This window comes from Bombus huntii, chromosome 9, assembly GCF_024542735.1.
Source record: "Bombus huntii isolate Logan2020A chromosome 9, iyBomHunt1.1, whole genome shotgun sequence".
In the NCBI taxonomy this organism is placed as follows: Eukaryota; Metazoa; Arthropoda; class Insecta; order Hymenoptera; family Apidae; genus Bombus; species Bombus huntii.
In genome coordinates, this window is record NC_066246.1 from 1,253,519 (window position 1) to 1,274,548 (window position 21,030).

Consider the following 21,030-nt stretch of genomic DNA (forward strand, 5'->3'; position numbering starts at 1 on the left):
ATTATATGCTCCCAATATATGACTGACTTCATTTTCAACCGATATAATCCTAACGAAAATCTGTTACATAATTATTCTGTAGGAACTTAATTAGTACGAGGAATTTGACCAGCCTAGACAGTGTTTTTACCTCTGACAACCAAAATATGCTCGTATACCAACTTTAGCAAAGGTTGTCTGGGTTCGTTATTGAAATCTAGGCTGATAACTGAAATTATACTTACGTAAAATATGCTATTTATAGCTAACAAGATATACTCTTGAACTTTAAGATTCTGAAGGAATTTTTAATAACAATCACATTATTGATTTTATTTGACTCACATGTAGTCTATGTATAAAGTGCATTAATTTGTTACGTTCTATGTTAAAACTCGATGCATTGTTTCTATGTAATATATTTACATTACTTTTTATGTTTACAGGCGCTTATAGCAGTTCCTGGCTGAGGAAATGAATAAAACGTATTGAAAAACGGAAAGTAAATTTGCACAAAAATCATTACGTATCCTTACAAATCAAGCAAGAAATCATATAAAATATAACGATGAAATATTAATCTCAATGTATCGATTATACAAAATTTAAGACTTCAGATTATATATAATTTCTATTTGCAGATTTTTCATTGCATCTGTTAGTACGCATCCGTTAGTAGCATTCGACATACAAACGAAAGATATGCGTGTAAAAGAAGTTTAAGATCATAAGGTTTGTTTCAGTTTTCTCCTTATTTTTCTATATTAACACGTTGAATGCCACTCTAGTTTTAGGGATTGCTCGCGCCGCCACGATGAATTATTTATTATGCGATACATATTGTATTTTCGACCAATCGCGAGGAGACGCACAATAGAGCAAGGCTCTTGGAGTTGAATTTAGTATGTTAGTGGACGTAGCATCAGAGGATACTTAATAGAGCAAGTGAATGTTCGGTAATCCCGAGAACCGACTTGGATAGTTGATGTGAGTTACACTTAGACGTTGACTTTTCCAGCGGTGTAGAAGAAGTAAGTTACAGTGCCGATGCTGTGTCGGGGGAAAACTAGCGATGGGTGTGTCTAGCGCACGGGACCATCGGATTTGTTCGTGACATTTTGGCCAGGAAAGTGAGGGCGGTATACCTTGCTTCTGATTGGATAAATGAAGGTTGGTGGACTAGGAAGGTTTTAGCCGCCCTCGACAGAAAGTTGCTAGTAGGAAGCATCGTACGTGAGAAAAATTAACTTTCCCTTGTCGAGTCGTAGTAGACAATACTTTTTAGAAAGTGATTGAGAAGAAAGATATTTGTTCGGTCTAAAGGACCTTAGCTAGCAAATTACTGGTTTTATGACGGGTCCTTAAGACTATTGAGGGTACGCAGCAAGGATTATTTGGTTCCCGTCTGGCCCGCGGTGTATGGCCTGGTCTAGGTAGAGGGTCGCCGGACGTAACACATATAACGTTGAAATATTACCTACAAGAGATATGTTACGGTGTATAATCATCAGTAATGAATTTATCTCACTGAGGTCACCGGTGACGCTCGTGGCATTCAACGTGGTATTAAATTGAGATTACGTTTTTTTTAGTAAAATTCCTTTCTATGATGACAAATAATTGAAGAGAGATTTCAATGATTGACCCAACGTGTTCTGAGCGTATTGCTCTGAACATTTCAATTGAAATGTTAACATCTACACATAGCATTAACAAAATATTTTTTCTTTCATAGGAGGAAAATCTACGCGTTAAAAGTCGTTTCCTTTATTGACACCATGATGGACGCTTCATTTTCCGAAGGCGATTGAACGAGCGATGGTGAAGAGCACAGCAGTGATGGTTATTTCGATTACAATTTTTCATGTTCGCCAGATTGTATGACTTTTAATATAATCTCTTCAAAAACTGCATTAATGTTGTAAAATTAATGCACCATTTCACACAAAAAAGACTCCCTCGTCCTCAGACGCACGTGGTAAAACTTGTAGTCTCTTGCCTATTTAAAAATAAAAAAAAAGGAAAATAGATTTTAGAAAATAGAAAATAGAAAACATTCTGTAAAATAGCTATTTTACTTGGTTTTAATTTGTATTATAAAACATTGTTATATTTGATGAGAAGTACAATATAATATTATTCAGATCTTAGACTGGCGTTAGATTCAATTTCGTTACGTTTATTACGAATATCATTCTTGAATGTTAATTTCTATGTTTTTAATGGGACGCCACAGCATATTCGCTTACATTCGCAGTCGGATATTTGAGAAAAATCTGGTCGGTATGCATATACCATGTGTGGAAAAATCGACACGCTTCGTTTGGCTCTTTTCCTTGACTTTCGTCGTACGGCGGCGTGACGAGTCACTTTTTGCTATGGCACTTTGCATGAAATTTGCAGAATTGGTCGGCCAAAGGGTTCTCGTTTAAAAGAATTACGCGCCCCGTCCATTCCGAAATGTTGAATAAACGATGGTCGAATACTCGCGAAAGCAAAAGAATTGCATCGGGACCAGCGGCTGTCCAGTTAATATAGCGATTTCAATTAGAGTGACAGCGGTATGTCCAAAGTGTCACCGATCGGGATATATATTCATAGAAAATATGTGAATTTTGTCGATGAAACTCGTATCCTGATTATACTTCTCTCTATCGCTGTCGTCATAAAGAATTATTTATCGAAAATTCGCATCTCATTGGCCGTTATCATGGAATTAACCGAATGAAAATTCCACTGGAATATGTTAATATCTGACGAAATGAATGTTACGTATATCGAATCTGCGAAGTTAATTTCCGGCTAATTAAAAATAAACAATTAAAACTCCCCGTTTCGATATACATTGGCTTACGAAAGTATTTTGATATTTACCATGGAGTATTATATGTCCTACGTATCCATATTATATTGATTAAATTAATAGTTACATGCCCCTTATGTTATACAAAATATATTGAAATTGCGCGATACACGTAATATATAGATACAAAGTATTTACAAGTTCTGAACATTTTCGCCAGGCTGTGTATTTTAAATTTTCGTGAAAATACAACTGGAAAGTTTCAGCGGAGCGATTAAAGAGAGTCTTAAAACAACGGAGGAATCGTTTCTCGTTAATTAAAGAAAAAGAAGAGATAGATAGATAAATAAATGGAGAGAGAGAGAGAGAGACATACAAGATACCGAGAAGCTCGTAAAGACCAAATGTGACTCTACTAAGAAGATTCTAATTACTAGTTTTCAACGTCGTTCCTTTTCTCTTTCCCGAAAGTAACGTCATTTGATAATGAGGATTCATTCGACGACTGGAAGATAGAAAGGCGAGGGTATTTCGTCAAGGACTCCATTCTCGTCCGTGTCTGCCTCTTTCCTTCGATTTCTCGCTCTCTTTCTCTCCCCTTGTCTCTCCCCTGTGCAACTAGATCCGAACAGACGCACAGCCACGGAGACAATATCGTACGTCGGAAAAATCGAAGAATGGGAAGCAACAAACGTATCTATGTGTGTGCATGTCAAGGTGCTCCAATTTGCGTGCGAATACGTGGAAAAAGCTCGCCGGTGATTTTACAATACGGCGCCTAACTATAGTGCTCGGCATTGTTAGAAAAGAAATACTTTGTGTAAAAAAAAAAAAAAGGGGGAGGGGAAGAAAAGAAAGAGCGGGCGAGACAGAGAGGGAAAAGTCGAGGGACAGGCCGAAAGAGAGGAGAGGGAAAAGAGACGGTGGAAAAGCAGTGGGCAAGCTTTCAGTGTGCCATTGCCGCGGCAACTAGCTACGTAGTATAGAAACGTAAACGAAGCCGAGAATCAGCCTTCTGGAAGATTTACAGTCACCGTTTGGAGCCAATAACTTCCTACAGCCATTGGCAAGTTTCCGACCAACGCAGCGGCTTTCCACAAGGATTCCCAAAATTTGCGGGTACGATCTATTGTCGTCGTTCAGGGATTAAACGCGTTAATGTACTCCAATCGAACGATCGCCTTTCTAACGTAGAATTATCACGAAACGCGAGGCATGAAACGGAGAACGTTAAAAACGTATCGAAATTTTGCAACTTTCCAACGTGATCGAAAGAAATACGAGAGAGAGAGAGAGAGAGAGAGAGAGGGGTCCAGTACAGTTTCTGATTTAATGCAGCGACGATATCGGTGCTAATTTCCCACGAATTGCATCAAACGATCCGGTCTTTTTCGACCGCGTCGCGTTTTTTCGTTTATTTTATCGGGATTCAGTGACTCGCGGCAATTAAAGTTCGCTTGGCGATCGCGTTCTCCACGCTTTTTCGTTTCGTCCTCGTTATACCGCCGCGCTCTTCTATCGGCCTCCCTTGCCTTTTTCCAGCTTTTCTCCTTTCCCAGGGATGGAAATTCATAATCCAATTTTCGAGGGCCGCGGTGGTTTTTCGGGTTATTAATCGCGGGAACGTGGACCGCTCGCAAATATGACGATATTTCGGGGCGGTAAAAAAAAGGGAGCAGGGGTAGGGGGGGAGTGAAAGCGAATCTAACCGCGGCTGCAACGACGATAAATTTACGTCGTTAATTCTCCTGGCAAAGCCGAATTGGCCTGCCTTTGTTGTAGCACGCTGCCACCGGCAATAAATTCACGATTTCGATATCGGTTCTGCCAAAAGGTTGCCGACGAATTAATAACCGATCCATAGATATCGTCATCTGGCTTGCGGCTCGATGAGATTCGTAATTATATCGCACGGTACGCGACTCTTGCCACCCTTATTTCTCTCGAGATTTACCACTCGACCGATCGCTCAGAGATACGTTCCAATTTCCCTGAATTCCAACGTTTGTTATATTCTGTTTCCATCTATACGATTCCTGGCCATCGAATTAACACCTGTAAATACTCTTCGATGTTTTTCGTTTTTTCTATTTTTTTTTTTTTTTTTTTTTTTTTTTTATTAAAACTGAGAAACGTGAACGAGCTCTGTATATAATTAATTATTAAGACATCGTACATCGTTCTGTCACGTGTTTCTATTCCCGTTATTACGCGAAACACCTTGAATTATCCAACTACGAAATTACACGTGTGATCGCTGATTCGATCTCCAAGGGTTGTAAATAGTTACCTATAATTAAGTAATATAATTGAGAAGAATATAAACGCAATTAATTCTCGTTCCGAATTGTTCAATTTCGATTCGTACGGATTTAAGGGTGTATAAATATTTGGCTAGACTTTTCGAAAAGGCTAAGGCGAAAGCTTACCAAGGACAGATTTATCCGCGCGTCCATCACCGGCTGCATTAATTACTCGAAACCGCGGTACACCGGCTTTAACCACGAAATTTATGATGTCGCTCGTCGTCCACGATTGCGATCAGAGTACGTGTACAGTGTCAGGTTTCCGAGCTACGAAGATTAATAGCGCCTTAAGTACAGGGATTTGACAATCTAAGACGTCTCGACGACACGAACAAATTTACGGAAGCCTCGGTTTCGACCCGGAAACGGACACTCGAATCCACTTCTCCGAACTTTGTCATTTGCGTTTTCGTTGTTAATACTCTGGCGTGCTTTGCAAATTGAATGCAACAATTCCAATTATAGACAGAGATCGTATCAGATACGTGTCCGTGCTTACCGTATTATCGACTATCCTTTATTTAGCCTGTTGATTATTTCGGAGAAAGCGTGTCAGTAGTCGCGTGTAAGTAGAACAAGTTGGCGACTGGTCAGACGTGCCGGATATGCGACCAGTTACTACTACTAGCCTTTAAGCTCTTACACTTTCCTTTACTACGTTTGTTTGCCTGTTTGAAAGACACGAAAATTTGAATATGAGAGGAATTCGATAGATTTTACACTGAAAATTCTATTCTACTTTGTTTCTGGAACACCGTGAGTCCATCGATCTCTCAACTGTTCTTTCCCTCAGCATCTTATAAAATACCTTTTATTCTACGATCGAAAGCAACGTTTCGCTAACAGATAGCCGAATATAACCGCGATAGAGCGTAAGATTTTCACGAGGTTATAGAACGAAAGGGGTGAACATCGCTCGATCTTTCTGCAAAATTAGATAGGTGCCTGTATCTCGTGGCCATAAAACTGCAACCAAGCCAAGAGAAAAGTAGATAAAAGTAAGAAATGACCATCGGAAGCAGACCGATCTATCGAGCGGTAACGGGAATCGCTCCACCGTATGTCATGTACAATAATACCAGTGGCACTTTTTACGGATATTGCATCGATCTTCTGAACGACATTGGATCGTTGGCGGGTTTCGATTACACGATCAGAAAGTCTTTCGACGAAAAATACGGGGATTTGGATCCGAAGACTGGGCTTTGGAACGGTATGATCTACGAGTTAACGAGCAATATGTCGGACATCGCTGTCGGACCCATATGGATCACATCCAGCAGGGCTCAGGTATTTATCGATCCTTACTGCGTCGTAAAAAGAATATCAAATTTCTTTTCGTGCCCTGAGCGACGAACGAAACGCCCGGAACGATCAATTGATACATAGACACATATTTGATATATCTATTTTATATGGCGATGGCGGAATGGGAATTCCTCATGGATGATGAGCGTTTCAAAATCGTTCTGTAGTATCGTAAATGTAATAATAATTAGTTTATTAATGATAAATGAATTGAACAGAAAACAATGGTTATTTAACACGAACTAATCGTAACAACGTATTGTAATTAATCAACAACTCTCGTCAACACTATCTCGACAACGCAATCCGCACTCTCTGGCTTCTCAACTCATACTGCCGTTAATTCGTTTATGTCTCTTAGCAACCCTTTGTCTTTTGTCTGATATCTTTTGTTTAAGCCCCATCGTGCACACGCTCGGCAATCGCTCGTTTACAACTCGCACGACACACCTCTAGGCCCCTCGTCCACGATACTACAGTTCGAATGTTTACGTCGGAATATTGGCAGCGACTAAAAAGCGATTCGGAGAATGCACGTGGAAATTTCTTCGTGTGAGATCTTTAAGAATGCGGTATGATCGAAAAGAGAGAGAGAGAGAGAGAGAGAGAGAGAATCTCTGAAAAGTTTTAAGCGAGAGGCAAAGTTTGAGAAAACCACATTGCGTCGAATAAGCAGTTATCTTGAAATTATTATTCTATTACTTTTACTTCGCTTTTAAAATTGTTTAATTCCAATCGCTTTACCAGTAAGCTAACCAGTAACCGATGATCGAACTTCTCGATGATAAAAAGTTGGTAAAAGTTAGTGGTATAATGGTATGATACCCAGGTAGTCGACTTCGCTGTTCCGTACCAAAGACCAAGCGGTTTCACGATAATGATGCTGAAGAAAAGGAGGCAAGTCCCGTTCCTCAGGTTCCTAATGATCTTGGAGATCGATGTCTGGATAGGTTTTGCGTTCGCTTTCCTCTTCACGATATTTCTATTATATAGTCTGGAGAGGTACTCGCCCTTTAGCTACCGGAACAATCGGCCAAAGTATCGGAACGAGGCGGACGATCGATTCTCCTCGTTGAAGGAGTGTTTCTGGTTCGCGTTCACGTCAATCACTCCCCACGGAGGAGGAGAAATGCCCAAAAATTTATCAGGGAAAATAGTGGCCGGGACCTGGTGGCTGTTTGGCTTCGTCATGGTCGCCGCTTACTCTGCCAATCTCGCGGCCTATGAAACTCTAGAACGGTTGCAGAGAAACATCGAGTCAATGGACGACCTTAGAAAGCAGTATCGAGTTCGGTATTCCACTGTGGCCAATTCCTCGACTTTCAAATATTTCTTAGCAATGACAAGGATGGAGGAATGGTTCTACACGTAAGACGCTCTTGACTTTTAGTGCCATTTTCCACTTAAAAAATGAATCCTCTTTCGGGACTGAAATTATTCATCCCATGATGATAATTAATTATTCATTTACCATATAGTCACTGCTTTCTTATGGCCCGGCGAAGAAAGCTTCTTGCTTCTAGACTAGTTACGCTTAACCCTGCCGCGATCCTCGAATTTTTAAACTCCGATCTTGCTCTCGTTTCGACGAACAAAGATTTTTAACGCTTCCATGTAGAATCGAAACGAGCGATGCAACGTTGTTTTCGCATCTTGTTCGAGTTTCAAGTATTATCTGGCGTTGCAAAGATGCAAGCAAAGTAACGCAGCAGGGTTAGCATCGATTCGAACGATTCTTGCACAATGATAAAACGAAAATTGCCATATATATAGGAACTGGAGACGTATGGCGTTAGACGAGAATACACCAGAAGCAAACAGATCCGATTATGCCGTGTGGGATTATCCGTTCGAGGACAAGTTCACGAAGATGTATCTTGCGATGAAGGACACGGGATTTGTTCGGAGCGTGGAAGAAGCGGTGAAAATGGTGCGGGAAGCAAACCACACTTACGAGTTCGCCTTTATAGCGGAAGCTATAACCGTAAAATATCTGACGTTGACGAACTGCGACTTCAGACAGATCGGGCAAGAGTTTGGCAAGAAACCGTTCGCTTTTGCGGTACAGAGGGACTCTCCTTTGAGAACGAAGCTCAATGACGCGTGAGTCCAAATCGATTCGTTTCCTTGTTCTGCTCGGTTTCCTACGATATTGCAACGATCAAATCCTAGTCTCTGGTAGTCATAAAATTTAACTACGCGTTTCCTGGCTAACGATATTGCCATGATATAATCTCGAAGTGGAAGAAAACGACTGCCATTAGCTCGTTCGTTTGAAGCTCCATTTAGTGCGTAACGATAAATGTTTAATTAAAGGATTACCAAGCTGGCAATTGAACGGAGATTAAACGCTCTGGAGAAGAAATGGTGGGACGAAAATCCTTCGAGAGCGAATTGCCCGGCTGACAAGGATTTTAACGCGGGCTTCGACGTCGACAATTTGGCTGTTACATTCTTGCTAATCCTTCTCGGTATATCGCTCGCTGTTCTAATACTCTGCCTTCAATATTGCTGGTATTGCTATCAGTTAAATAGAAGAATAAAAAAAGTAGGCCTCTATGCGACAACGCGATTCACTTCTCGTAGAAAATAAATAAAAACAGAGAAATGACAATAACATGGCGTATTTGCACGTTTTTCACGATGTTCTGTACGCGTGTGTGTGCGCTTCCGTGAATGCACAGCAGTATTTTTTCAAACTATGTAACAAACAGAGCAACGAAAAAAGTAAATGTTAATCAGAGGAAAATGGTTGTTACCTTTTGCCGCTTTTGTTTGTTCATCAGTTTCGCGTATCGCGTTGTAACGTAGCCGAGGCATACGTAAATTCCGATATTTTCGATTAACATGTACATCGATCGACTAACTTTGCCCGTTGTTCTTTTCTTTATCCTTGACTAAAATTCAAATCATTCCCATCGATCGTTTGAACGATTTCCAGCAAAAAAAAAAAAAAAAAAAAAAAAAGAAAAGAATCAATTTCGTTGAACGGTGCGTCGCAAGTGGTCACGATTTCCAGTCACAAAGATATCGATAACACGTTAAAATGAAAGTTTCAACGATACACGTGAGTATGTATGTACACGTGACGAGAGGAAACTAACGATCGACTGGTCAATTACGAGATAACGAGAGGTGACGGCACGCGACGCGTGACATGCAAATTTTTCGCGGTGACTCAACGTCGTACGCGACGATTACTCTGTTCGCGGCAATGCGAGACGATCGGCGATCGAGCATTTCGACGAGAAACTATCGAAAGGGAACGAAGAGACAAGCTGCGTCGATAGGAAAAATCGAGTGGATCACGGCCGTTGCGACCGATGGACAAAAACAAATGAAACGAAGCGAGAGCTTAGCTTTCGGTTGCGAGACCAGCGTCGGTCGCTTGACCGATTTTTGCACGCGATACACCGACCTCGAGAAGCACCGTGTACGCGATCGAAGCCAACTCGATTATCGGCCAGTTACTTATCGTGAGAAAATTAGCTGCAATTTGAACGCTGGATTTTTTTCTTCTGTCCGATAAGAAGAATTATTTCCAGGAACTTTCGAAGAAATTGGAGAATAAAGTGAAAAAGGGGAAAAAGAATTACAGAGATCTCGTAAGGATGGAACGTAAAAATTGATGACTATTGCAGTTGGTTTTTATGTGTTCGGAATCAAGTTCGTGCGATTTATGATCGCCACCGACGATGGTTTCAAGGATTTTGCGGCGAATTTGCTGTTCGCGTCGAGAGAAACGCGTCTCGTTGATCTTCGCGAGTAATTAAATCGCTCAATTTTCAATCTCGGTGTTACGTCGAGCGACGCTCTACTTAGACCAGGCCACACACCGCGGGCCAGACAGACACCAGATGTCCGCTCATCCTTACTGCGTACTCTCGATAGTCTTAAGGACTCGTCGTAAATCCCAGTAATTTGCTAGCTAAGGTCCCTCAGACAGAACAAATATCTTTTTTCTAAATCACTTTCTAAAAAGTATTGTCTACTACGGCTCGACAAGGGAAAGTTAGTTTTTCTCGCGTACGATGCTTCCTACTAGCAACTTTCTGTCGAGGGCGGCTAAGACCTTCCTGGTCCACCAACCTTCGTTTATCCAATCAGAAGCAACGTATACTGCCCTCGCTTTCCTGGCCAAAATGTCACGAACAAATCCGATGGTCCCGTGCGCTAGACACACCCATCGCTAACTTTCTCCCGACACAGCATCGGCACTGTAACTTACTTCTTCTACACCGCTGGAAAAGTCAACGTCTAAGTGTAACTCGCATCAACTATCCAAGTCGGTTCTCGGGATTACCGAACATTCACTTGCTCTATTAAGTATCCTCTGATGCTACGTCCACCAACATACTAAATTCAACTTTAAGAGCCTTGCTCTATTGTGCATATCTACCTTATCTTCGTGCGACAAAGTGTCATCTAGGAATTATATCTACTCAACAGTGTAACTTAAGTGTTGGAAATATATAACTTATAATTCTGTGAATCACAGTGTTATACTAACTGAATCACCCCTATTATCTTAACGGAAATCAGGGGATCGATCGACTCGTGGTGTCGATTATCATAATCGTAACGGGAATTTACGACTCCCGTTGACGTCTCTCCCCGCGATTGGTCGAAAATACACTCAGGCTTTGAATTTTTCAATTTTCAAATATTCATTTTTGTAACGCGGTTCGTCAAATTCCCGCTACAATTTACTTTCAAGCTGGAGATACATCGATGGCTACGCGGTTCAATTTTCTATCGAGGGAATGTTTCATTTAGAGAAATTCCGTTTCCTTATTCCAGCTTATCTGCTACGATTTATGAAAGTTACATAATCCCAGCGGAAACTACGTCGACTCTGAAACGTTACATTCGAGAGAATATCGGTACGACCATAGCGTGCTTATTGCCAGTAACAATTATCGCAATAATACACACATAAACTTTAATTTTTTGCGCACGAAGGCCGTTGCACCGATCTTTCACCGGATAGAAAGAAACTTCTCATTTACCGGAATCGTGGAGAATTTCGCGAAGAATTTTAACATTCGGATAACCCACGAGTCCATTGAAAATGATTAATGGACCGCTAGTGAAGTCCTAGAACGGTCGTACAACTATTTCGTGGCGGATCCGTTAGAGTAGACTAGAACTAACCATAAGCGATCGAAATACAATCTGTCGTTCGAGTGAGTGGTGTACGGTGAGTGAAACGGTCAGGTGGTATAATTTTCGATCGAACATTCTTGATACACCGTCGTACAACCCTATGAATGTCAAGTATTTAATAATACCAGTGGACGATAATGGACGATCAACCGAACGTTTCCTAGTTTCCAACATGGTCGTAACGATTTACGAGCGTGCAATCAGTTGCAACGTGGTGGTTCGTTGTTCTATTCGTGCCTCAAGGAACGATACACGGATACAAGCACCCTGCATTCTCGCATCAATTTACATGCAAATCGATGGACCGAGAAAATCGAATTTCAGAAAATTCTACGGTGAAAAACATCGCGGTGGTTTATCTTTAAAACGTGACGCGTCGTTCAATCGTTGTAATATAACGGTATTACGCGATAATTGCAGCTTTCATGGATATTAGGCTACCGGTTATCAGTTTCAAACGAGATACGAGATCAACGATAGAGCGACCATCTACACGCACCGAAAAATTTAATAAACCGCTATCATCGATCGATCGATTCTTGCACGCTTCGCACGTCGCGGTCCTCTCGAGCCCGATATCCAGATAAACCCTGGTTTATCCGCTACTTTTGTCCGTTAATTCGCTATCGTATCGGTAATGTATTGTCATTTCGTAGCGGTTCTCAACTGGACGCATTTGTGCGCGAACTAAGCTGCTGTATTCTCAAACGACTGTCTCGTACGTACGTCTACGAGATATCGATCGGATCGTGTTACACGTATGAACATAACGAAGAAACTATTTGTAGAGAAATGTCGTTCGCGAGGTTTGTTCCTCCATTTCAATTCCATTGATTGAACAATTTCATCGATGCTTCCAATACAACAGTAGAGATCTTATTCGTAGCGTGTGTCGTTTCTTTCGGTTTACGAATCGTAGAGTGAGAAAGACGAGCGAGACGTGAGTCGGATAAAGTGGAAGATCGGTCAGCCGATTCGTCGATAAGCTTCGAACGACGTACTTGCACTTGAATCTTCTTCACGGTTTCCTTATCTAAAATCCACCCTATAGAAATCTTCCACGTATTTTGCGATACCCCGTATATTTAAAAAACGCACACTGCACAAGACGTAACAAAGTATCTTAGAAACCGAAATATCGGTTCGTAACTTGACGAAATAATCAACGAGATCGACGTGTCTCTATATTGGTGCAAGAAGAAAAAAGAAAGAAAAATAGCGCAAAAGAGGGTGAAGATCGAGTTATAACTGGTCTATATGCTGTTATTACCGAGCTGTGCGGTATTCGGTACAGTGACTCGTAGTCAGGACACTTTCAACGGGCGTTGTAACAACGATCGACACCGAGAACGAAGACGAAAGAGCACTTACCTAGATCTCGTGATGTCAAAGGGGGACGTTTCATTACGGAAGCCAGGGTGCGCGAAGATGACAGCGGAAAAGTGCGCCTTGGTCTCCGTATCGCGAGTTGCACGTGCACCCTCGGCTGGATGATCGCGCTGGACAGCCGAGAAATACGATGGTCCGATGGCCGATAGTCGCGATTCTGCCGATCGTGCGCTACGTTCTCGTCGTACGATGATCGACGTCTGCGAAATTTTCGGATATCGCGAATCGCAACATTTTTCGCGCCAGTTGTTCGTTTGTACTTGCGCCGCCCCTTTCGCCCACGTGAAAGCAGCTAAGGTGTTACGAGCTACGAGTTTCTTCTCGACTAATGTTAAGGGCAGAGGTCAGAAATAGCCGGCTGCTACTTTCAGCTTCCTCGGGGGCCCTTCGCGACGAACAACACCGCGTTTGTTCGTCCACCGGGAGAGTGAACCGGCATCTGCAATTATCTTGCGGAATTGCAAAGGCTCGCGTGCACTCCGGGGAGCAAGCTGAAACGTCTTCGTGTACTTTGTGTATTATGCAGAAACGCCACGTGTATGCGCGAAGTTACGGGCTGTGGATCTCACGGAAGAAGCAGACGCGTGACAAACGCGTTCGACTAAATATCGAAACGTGCGAACGTCGCTTTAATCCTCGGGACGAGGCTGATTTCCAAAGGAGGAGATCGGTGCTGGATATTACGACGATTCAAAGAGAAGAAATCAAATTGGACGGTTTTCGGTGGTTGGGATGGACAGAAGCGATATTCGTTCGAAGAGCTGGGCGAAAAAACGCTATGCATAAAACATTAATCAGAGACGTTAATAGGCACTCGGCTGGCGTGGATTTTACAACTTACCTCGGTAACGAAGTTCCCTCGGAGGCCACTCATGTATTTTTCATTGAACCTGCCTCTGGTCATCTACATGCATATTTCGACTGCGTTTTCCCGCGTCGTTCATTTTATTTCCCCCTGCTTCGTCCTTTTCTCTCGCTTCGGCGTTTCCAGCGGTAGATATATCTGGCGCGTGTACACAGCGACGTTGCGTATAAAAATAGTCGCGGCGGAAAATGAATTTTCCAGCATCTGGAAAGGGAAGGGCTCGGCCAGGAAACGGAGCAGAGCAAACAAGGCGGATCGACTAAGCCGTGGCTGGACTCGGTTAGAACGTCACAAATATTGGCACTGGCGTTTTAAAAAATGTTCGTTGCTCCGAGTTAATCTTGTATCTTGGTTAATTGTGGCGCGCACGCCAGACCATGGCAAAGTGGACGAGATGAAATTTCGATGAGGGCAAAGTCGACGAGATAAAATTCCTACGAGTGCAAAGTCGGCCAGGTGAAATTTTAACGAAGGCGATGTCGAAATAAACGAAATAAACGAAATCAAATTTTCACGAATTAATGCTTTTCCAGAGTAGGATGAAAGAGGGCCAGAAACGAATCGATAAGTTTCCTTGCGCCAAAGTCGTACGCCGTAAGCTTCGTCGTTCCAATGCTTTTTCAACCGACTCGTTTGATTACCAGCAAACAGAGTCATTTGCCGAAAGGAGTGAAACGCTGGTTCTGCGAGTTATCGGGTTCATGCTACTCAACAAGTTGGATGGAAGGGACGATTGATTTACGAGCACACGCGAACGCAACCTTTTTCTATAAATTCGTAAACGATTTACGTATCAAAAGTAGTTGACCTTTGACGACAAATTTCCATACGAATAATTTATACTTGCACTTTCTTTTCTTTCTCGACGAGATATCGAATTAAAATTCACATACCACTCGAGTATCGTTTCGTTTAGAAAACTGTTTAAGTGGAAACGAGATATCGTGAAACGAGGCAGAGAGACAAAGTCTCTGCGAGAGAGTCAAAACGCGTAAACGCGCGATCGGAGACATTTTTCGGCGAATAAGGATATGCAGTTTCTTTTCGAAAATATACGCGGCAATTTTCAAGCTATTCAAAGTACCGGTTATCAAACAAGAGGCGACGGAAACGTAATATCCTACAGGTTTAATAAAAGAACGTTCGCGCGTAATTTCTACGTGCGATCTTAATTTCATTTTTCCAAGCTTCGTAACGATGGTGGCATCGATAGGCGTTCCTCTTTAAGCTTTTAATTTACGATCGCGCTGTATCATTGCCACCTAGCGTACTGGCGATGCAACAGATTACTCCGCTCGAATTAATCGTAAAATACCCGAGTTATGAAATTTGACTGCACGTGAAAATTCTCGTAATGTAAAGCGGCCGGAGAAACTGCAAGCGTACAAATACGTGGAATAGTGTTCCTTAATTGAAATTCTAGGACCAAGAATGGTATTCCAACTAACTCGTAACCCGGCGGCTTTGTCGGCCACCAGTTCGACACGATAGGACGATTTCGGTTTCCTTTATTTCCGTTACAAAGGAAAAATTTGAACGCGGTTGCCAACGAACACGCGACTGCCGGCGATGAAAAACGCAACCGCGGCAAACCGAAGGGCGCCATAATTCCGCCGGCCGATTTGTCGGCCGATTCAGCGAGCGTCGCGCGAGATCCGTGAAAACGCGATTCCCGAGGCTCGAGTAAAATTGCGCGTTAAAGTGTCGGGTATGCCGTGAAATCTCACTATGGCAGATTAGAGCGAGCTCGGGATATATCGATCAGCCATTGTCACGTACGAACGAGCGGACGCTCGATGATGTGGTAGGAATGTTTATCGAATCGCATTTTTATCGCCGCTATCCGATAAGATTGCTTTTTCCCTGATGCTATGAGATTATTCGATTATTCGAGATTATTAACGGCCGCACCAATGCCGCGTTGTTTCCAAATGCTGCCAATTACGATTTATGGTTTTTGTGACGCGATTATTACGCGCACGCAAATTATCAAATAACACGCGCATCCTGTTGAAACTCGGTTGACCATCGGATTCGTAATTATTGGTATTCGTCGAGGGATATCGTCGGTGTTAACATACGCTGCAATTCGAGAGTGTCCGCCCGTTTTTTCGCGTGATATACAGGGTGGTTGGTAACTGGTGGTACAGGCGGAAAGGGGGTGATTCTACGCGAAAAAAGAAGTCGAAAATATAGAATAAAAATTTAACAATTTAAAAAATAACGTCAATCGAGACAACGATCTACAGTGAGATCCGTTATAACGAGACGCGATAAAGTGGACGCGTACCGAGCGAAAATTCAAAGTCGATTTTCTCGAAAACAAGGCCTCGAACGAAAAATTTTTATTCCATATATTCGACTTCTTTTTTCGCGTAGAATCATCCCCTTCCCGCTTGTACCACCAGTTACCAACCACCCTGTATTTTCGTTAAGATATTACGCTGGAATCAAATTGCGAGTACGCGCTCCGGTCGAAAGTTTTGGGACGCGTTTTATTAAACCGACCAAAGGAAGCGTTTGGGTACTTGTTTGAGGAAACTCACGTACCACCGTTCCCGTGAATCGACCCAAGGGTCCGGATGCGTACTTCGGTCGATCGAAAGTAAAACCATTTAGGACACGTGTTACTTTCGGCCCGGTTCGACGAAGGATATAAAATACGAGTTATTTGTAACGCCCCGTGGAGAAACATAGCGAAAGAGTGGAACAAACTCGTTGGCCGTTTACTTTAGCCACTGAGATTCCGTGTACCATGCACAAACACCGCAAAAGTCGCAAACTTTCTGCCGCTGGCATAAAGCGCAGCCTCGTTTTATTCAGCGACCGAAAAGCTGCCTCAACTGCAGGGATACCTTTACTTTTGATTTTTCATACAATCATTCGACTATGTACATAGACGAGCGTGTGCTTAGGAGAATGGGGAGGGGGAGGGGGAGGGGGAGGGGGGTGCTTTCAGGAGATTAATCACATCCGAAAAGGGTTTCCACATTTTACTGGTATATACTGGTATGCGTGTGTGTGCGTGTGAGTTTGTGTATATATATACATATTTTTTGTTCCGTATCTTTTTTATTTCTTTCTCATTTTCCATTCACACGGCGGACGCACGAAAATTCCGAGTCAAGAACCGTTCGCAATGGACAACGATAACAAACGGTGTTTCGCCTATTTTTTTCCCCCTATTATCCACGTACGATCTTTTAAAAAAATTGTCGCGCATAATTTCCGTGTAATTAAACCTTGCGTATTTCAGCGATTAAAAATATCGCTATGGAAATGTAACGCGTTTATTCTCGGAATAATTACGAGTACGAATATACCGATGCAGAGATATAGCAGAAATGATTAGTCGCACCATTTTCTATGAAATAGGAACGAGCAATACGCGAGTAACGAAGAATCGCGCGAATAAATAAGACAGCTATTGACGAAATAATTGTTGTTCGATGGAATTTAACCGGAGAGAAAGTAAGTTGGACGTCTGTGTTAAAAAAAAGAAAAGAAAAAAGAGATATAAAGGAAAGAGACTGTGAACGAAGTTTTCCAGCAAATCCGGTTAGATCTGACGCATTTCGCGTGTTTGTTCAAGGATCGCGCATCCAAACGAAGCTTAAAGGTCGTGAAATTGGACGAGAACCGTATAGTCGAGCTGTCTATACGCCACTACGGCGATGGTGGTGGTGCAGGGTTAATCCACGTGAAACGCGAAATACGAAATATGGAAATTAGATACGCGGGACTTCCGGCTTGAAAATAATTAAAGTGATTCACCGCGAAGGGCACTTTGCGATATTGGGGCTTCGTGGATGACACAGAGAGGCGTATTCGGTCCGAAAGTAACGAATCTCGTACGAGCTTGAAAATTCCCACTCTGTGTGTCTCTGCTCAGCTTTTTCCTTTCGCTTTATTCTGTTTCTACTACTTTTTCAAAGTCGCGAATGCGCGCCAATAACGAAGATCGAGTATACGCGAAACGTTTAAAAAATTGCCACGCTGGATCCGCGTGGAAATTCCGTGCGTCCTCCGATGCATCGACAGTGATTTTTTCGCTTCCGGTTTAACAAGGTTCCCCACGTTCGAGAAGACGATCGACGATCGCTTCCATCGATTTATCATTCACGCTACGCTCCACATACTAGTCGTACACGTACACGAATGCATTTTTTTTTTTTTTGTATCTTCTTCGCCGATATTGTTTAAATATTTACACACTCAAGCGGCAGGCTCGCATGAACGCTCGATGGTCCGTGCTTCCGGGGCGCTATCGGAGCCTTTTCTCCTCTGTCCTTCGTCTCAAATAAAACTAGATGCGACTCGTCGTACGATCGAAGTTCATTGTTTATTCGTATCGACGAATGTAATCGTTCGAGTTGGTTAAAACTTTCGCGGTAGTGACATTGATCGAAGCACGCGCGTACGCAGAGATTGCCGATTGTTCGGTAAACGCGTTCGAAGGACCCGATGGTCGATCGGTCGCTGGCGCAAGAAAATTCTCCGTTTGCCAGAAACATTTGCCAACGATCTCGTGCTCGTGCGCGACAATCGAGCCGCGACGAACGGGTTTACGAGAATTTATCAAGCGGATTACGAAGCAAGCTTGTCGCGGGAGAACGGTGATCGAAAGAGCAAGAACCGCGTTTCGAGGTATTTTTCAAATTTTTATATGCAAACGAACACGCTTGAAATGCGGCGGTAGGGTGGGCTAACTTCGTCAACGATTTTATTTCATCAGCGTGTCCTCGCTTGAATATTTAATTAACATCGGGAGGCCAGATAAAAATCCGTTGATTCAGAGTACGCGTTTGTCGCACGATGTTTCGGGTATAATGTTATCTACGGTATAACGAACGGTGTGCATGCTTTTCAAGCGTACGAATTTTTCTATTTTCCGTTGTAACGGATTTACAAGCGACAAATGCGCAAAACGTACGAGACGAATGGCTATCGTTAAACGACGCGGGCGTAGTCTTAAATTACTTGGATGGTTTACTGGCTACTTTTAAACTGCGAACACGGGCTTAAATTAGGAGACAAGTCTGTAAAATTACGCTCGACGTTAAACATCCTCGAAACATTCGCTCCACCGGGACACGCGTTTAATGTAATAAATTCGTTCGGAGAGAGAAGCTCCATGGCGCGAATCGGTTCGCCGGACTCGAGCCGTATTGCTATACTTGTAAATCACAACCAATGGAGTATTAGTTTAATAACTAGATGTGTATATATATATATATATAATATATTTATGTATATGTTATACGTATCTAGCGTAGTGTTTGTCTCGATCGGGCGACCAGGCCCAATTTTACGTAATAATTTATATGTATATATATATGTATAAGATCGTCATGGAATATCGCGGATCAATTTGCAGTTTCTTTTCGTGTGGCGAACGTATAAAAAACAGTCGCGGAAAAAAGCCGCGAGTCGGACAGAATTTCTTAAAAATATCCGTATGCTGGTCGATTTTTGCAAAGCATACGATCGGCAAAGAGGAAAGAGGTCGATGGTGAAAAGAGATATAGAAGAAAGAGAAATGGACGAAGGAATTTATCCTGCGCGTCGATCCGTGATACGTTCTCTCGAAAATCAATCTGCCGATACCGATGTATAAGTAAATGCGATGCTTTAATGTAATATATCATGTAGTACAATAATATTTCTACGCATTGGCGAACTTCCTATCCAAGAACGATCTTACGACGAGCAAAATCTTACGACCTCGATCACTTTCCCACTGGAAGGCGATCGCCTCTCGTCTAAACGATACGTTGCACGTCCGTGTAGAATTCTAGAAAGTAATTGGAACGTATATATACGTACGTAACAAGTTTCGATAAATATCGAAAGTATCATTCAGGGGACGGAGTCTAATTCCTTCGATCGACGAAAGAAACACACCGTTTGCGTCGAATTAGCCGACAGCACTGGGATGAAAACGTTGGAACGAAATTGATTTCGCGATCGAATAATTCTGGTGAAACGTTCGGCAAAGACAGACGAAGAAAAACGAATAGGAAGAGGAATTACGGGATCGAGTAATTTGAAATTCTATGGGTGCAGTTCGGTTGTTCGACAAGACAGTGAAGAGACTGTACCATTCGTCGGACCTGTCGCGAACTATCAGTTGAAACAAGCGTAAAAGGGCACGCAAACTGTCAGGATAGGAAGGAACAAATGGAAACGGACGAGAACGAATCGATTGGTAGGGGCAGATATTGTTCGAAACAATTTTCTAATTGCCCGACAACGCGTAATTACGCTAATTCTAGCCACGTTTGCTCATGGCACGCGTGTATTTCGCGCAACGAATGTTTCGTGCAATCGAAAAAAAAAAAAAAGGAAAAAAAAGAAAAAATAACCGGTGAAAACGCGTCCTTCCGTGAAAAATAAAACATGTCCCGTACGCATCAGTCAGTCAGGAAATACGATTTTCCGGACGCTGTGCAAAATGTACTTTTTTTCAATTCTCATGTTTTTTATTTGTTTTTTTTTTTTGCTCGCGTCTCTCGTTTGGCATATTTCTTTCGTTCTTCTTCGATGGAACAGCGAACGATAGAAAGATCGACCAGCGAACAAATTACCCATAGCTCTTTTTTACGATGCGGGTATCGCGCATTGATCGCCGGTCGTTTTCAAATGCGAACGCGTTGTAACACGTGTTGCTCTACCGTCGAATATTCCGTCGGAAAAGAGAATCAAAAGCGAGATAATATTTCTAGTATTAAAAAGATAACGCGAAAGCTTGCATAAACGAGGTAGCAGAGAAGAGAGAAGGCGATCTCGTTGAAATAACGTAGCAGCGAGCAATTGTCTCGGAATAGCTGATTAGAGAAAGCAAAGGAACAACGGTCTCATCGGTGACCAGTGGCTCGCGAAATTCGCTCTTCGTCTGGTCAACGATTCGAACGTATGCGATCGACGTGAAAGTGGTAATGGAGAAAATTTGCGATAACCGAGTCTGACTCGTCGTTTCCGAGTTTAACAGGGATGGAAGGGGAGCGATATAGCTTGCGTTTTACGAGCACTTCGAGAGAATGTGAAGTCCAGCTTTGCTGGGAATCGAGTCAGCTTCTCGTAATATTCACTGTCGCGTTACGAGAATCTATTATCGTAAAAAAAAAGGACGAACGCGTATAAAATAAAAAAAAAGAAGAAAAGAAAGCGCGAGACAGAGAAGAAGAGAGAGTTGGAGAACGAAAAGGAAAAAA

At 42.5% G+C, this 21,030-nt stretch overlaps 1 protein-coding gene across 1 annotated transcript; it reads left to right on the plus strand.

The window, feature by feature from the left end:
- Nucleotides 1-456: 456 nt before the first annotated feature.
- On the plus strand, nucleotides 457-20,180 carry LOC126869138 (ionotropic receptor 25a-like). The gene is made up of 6 exons (XM_050625306.1): nucleotides 457-711; nucleotides 1,715-3,901; nucleotides 6,026-6,378; nucleotides 7,226-7,764; nucleotides 8,170-8,499; nucleotides 8,713-20,180. The coding sequence occupies exons 3-6, from the start codon at nucleotides 6,094-6,096 to the stop codon at nucleotides 8,987-8,989; spliced, it is 1,431 nt and encodes a 476-aa protein (XP_050481263.1). The 5' UTR covers nucleotides 457-711; nucleotides 1,715-3,901; nucleotides 6,026-6,093; the 3' UTR covers nucleotides 8,990-20,180.
- The last annotated feature ends 850 nt before the right edge of the window (nucleotides 20,181-21,030 follow it).

What these genes read in the sequence shown, in the direction of transcription:
- LOC126869138 (XM_050625306.1), top strand. Translation starts at nt 6,094, where the DNA reads ATGACCATCGGAAGCAGACCGATCTATCGAGCGGTAACGGGAATCGCT. An exon ending in TCACATCCAGCAGGGCTCAG is followed by an intron (nt 6,379 to 7,225) that starts GTATTTATCGAT and finishes TATGATACCCAG; the next exon opens with GTAGTCGACTTCGCTGTTCC. An exon ending in AGAACGAAGCTCAATGACGC is followed by an intron (nt 8,500 to 8,712) that starts GTGAGTCCAAAT and finishes GTTTAATTAAAG; the next exon opens with GATTACCAAGCTGGCAATTG.